Below are 2613 nucleotides of genomic sequence, written 5' to 3'. Positions count from 1 at the left end.
GAAAAAACTAGGACGATTCTACATCACATAATATCTCAATGCTATAAATAACCATTAATCCCATCACTTCCATCATCATCTTGTCACAATATTGACACTTAAAACTAATTCTTAATAACTTAACTAGAAGTCACATTTCAACTTCCTTTCTTGAATTATCTAACAATTAATTCTTAGGAACAAATCTTTACAATGAGCATATACTAGTCATTAATACTATCACTTGCATCATCACATTCTCACAAAATAATACTTTGGTCCAGTACTTAATAATGAAGTTCATATTCTCTTTTTATTTTCGTTCATTTCTTTGTGTGACAATGAATTCTACCCGTGAAACAAATCTTTACAAGAAATAAATAGTGATCATTAAAAATTCACATGCTTTTAGATTCATTTCCCTCGAACGAAACATTCCATGTTTGACAACAATAATACATAAAACAACTAATAAAATTGACCATAAACATATATTATACAATATATAAACAATATAAATATGATATAATAAATAACATAAATATAATATGATAAATAATATAAATTTGCATTATTACTACAACACTCGTGTCACTTGTTTAAATTTGCCTTTTAAACGAAATATGAAATATTTAAGACTTTTACAATCATTTGAATTTTCAGGGAACGCATAAAATACATACGGGATACCACTGTTCGCACTCTGCGAAAACAAAATTTTTTGAAAAAAAAACATGTAACGATCTTTTTGAAAAAAAAAAGCATTAACGGATAGTTCGCCGACCAAACAAGTGTATTTAAAGCCAGTCAAGACCTTCATTGCTCTGTATGTATTTTCAAGCGAGTCAGGACCTTTCTTCTTTTCCTTGTTGTAATGCACTGTTCTTCAATTTCAGGTGGGTTTTATTTTGTCATTTCTGAATTTTGTTTACAGAATGAATTATTAACTAACGAATTTGGACATTTTTGCCAAATTCTAGTTGATGCTGATTTGAAAATATAGGTCTGCAGAGGAGGGAAGGACAAAGTTAATAGATGCTGAGAATTCTTTCATATTGGCTTCTAAATTCAGATGTTTTTTTTTTGGCCACTCTACTAACCGATGTTTCTTTGGTTTGCCTATTTTAGACAGATTTTAGCATATGGGTCTGCGGAAGAGTCCATGACGGATGATAAAGAATTCTTCATATTAACCTCTTCTTCCAGGTGGGGTTTTCTGTCCATTTGGATTTTGTTGCAATATGCAATTTGGGTTTTATTTTGTCATTTTGAATTTTGTTTACAAAATGAATTATTAACCAACGAATTTGGACATTTTTGCCAAATTCTAGTTGATGCTGATTTGAAAATATAGGTCTGCAGAGGAAGGTAGGACAAAGTTATTAGATGCAGAGAATTCTTTCATATTGGCTTCTAAATTCAGATGTTTTTTTTTTTGCCACTCTACTAACCGATGTTTCTTTGGTTTGCCTATTTTAGACAGATTTTAACATATGGGTCTGCAGAAGAGTCCATGACAGATGATAAAGAATTCTTCATATTAACCTCTTCTTCCAGGTGGGTTTTCTGTGCATTTGGATTTTGTTGCAGTATGCAATATTATGTAATGAATTTTTTTGTAACCCACTTTTTTGTTGACAATTTTAATCTAAATTTATTGAACACTTTTTGGGTGCATCTTTAGATTTATGGCCGTAGAAGAGGGCAGAACATTTCTAATAACTATAGATATCTCTTATATCAAAATCCAATTTCAGTGGATTTAATTTTAATTTGAATTCCGTTTGCATTACAGAGTTTTTGGGTTGAGCATTTGTGAATTAAAAAGTTTTCGTCTAAAGCCTTGTGTAATCTTAGATGAAGGTTTGAACATATGGATCTGCAGAAAGAGAGTTAAACATGGACAACAAATATAGAGAGTTCTTCATATTTTTTCTGAATTCTAGGTGGGTTTTCCTGTTCATTTTGAATTTTTTCTTTCGTAATATGTAATCAAAATTTGAAGTTGTTTACGATTAATTTTGTTTTCGAATAATTGTTGTTTACTATTTCTGATTGTTTTCCCTTTCTTTTTAAGTCTCCTTTTCAAATTACTTTTGAAGTTTCTTGTATGTTTTAATTTAGTAGTGTGCTCCTAGTCACCTTGGTTTTGCATCTCGCCTTGCCAGTTGGGCTACAATGCATTGAATTCTATATTTGTCCAACTTCGATATATTGTTATGTATGCATTGTAGAAAAAATAATCTGAAATTACAAAGCAATTAATCTCAATACAATGCGGTGGCCTTTAGATAGATGTACTTTCCCTTTGGACCCAAGGAAGGAGAGCAAGCTGAGAATCCGAGTTACTGAATTCTAAAATCTAATCCTATAATATTCTTTGTAAGTAAAAATTAACCAAGATTAAAAGATTTAGAGAATTCTTTCATATTAGCTTCTATGTTCAGATCGGTTTTTCTAGCTATTTTGAATTTTGTTTGGATTATAGATTATTAACCAGTAATTTTTGGTTTGCCTATTTTTGACAGATTTTAACATATTGGTCCGCAGAAGAGTGCATGACAGAGCTAACAAATAAAAAAGAACTCTTCATATTAGCCTCTAATTCCGGTGGGTTTTTTTTGTCCATTTTGG

The 2613-nt window shown here is 30.6% G+C and overlaps 1 protein-coding gene across 1 annotated transcript; it reads left to right on the top strand.

Moving 5' to 3' along the window:
* The first annotated feature begins 666 nt into the window (after positions 1–666).
* On the top strand, positions 667–1895 carry LOC131035113 (uncharacterized). Its single transcript, XM_057966750.1, has 4 exons — positions 667–875; positions 1108–1185; positions 1459–1536; positions 1775–1895. Exons 1-4 carry the CDS (start codon positions 808–810, stop codon positions 1893–1895), a joined length of 345 nt encoding a protein of 114 aa, XP_057822733.1. The 5' UTR covers positions 667–807.
* The last annotated feature ends 718 nt before the right edge of the window (positions 1896–2613 follow it).

Source organism: Cryptomeria japonica, chromosome 6 (assembly GCF_030272615.1).
Source record: "Cryptomeria japonica chromosome 6, Sugi_1.0, whole genome shotgun sequence".
NCBI classification, from domain to species: Eukaryota; Viridiplantae; Streptophyta; class Pinopsida; order Cupressales; family Cupressaceae; genus Cryptomeria; species Cryptomeria japonica.
The sequence above is the reverse complement of the archived record's forward strand: the minus strand, read 5'-3'. Positions and strand labels throughout refer to the sequence as shown.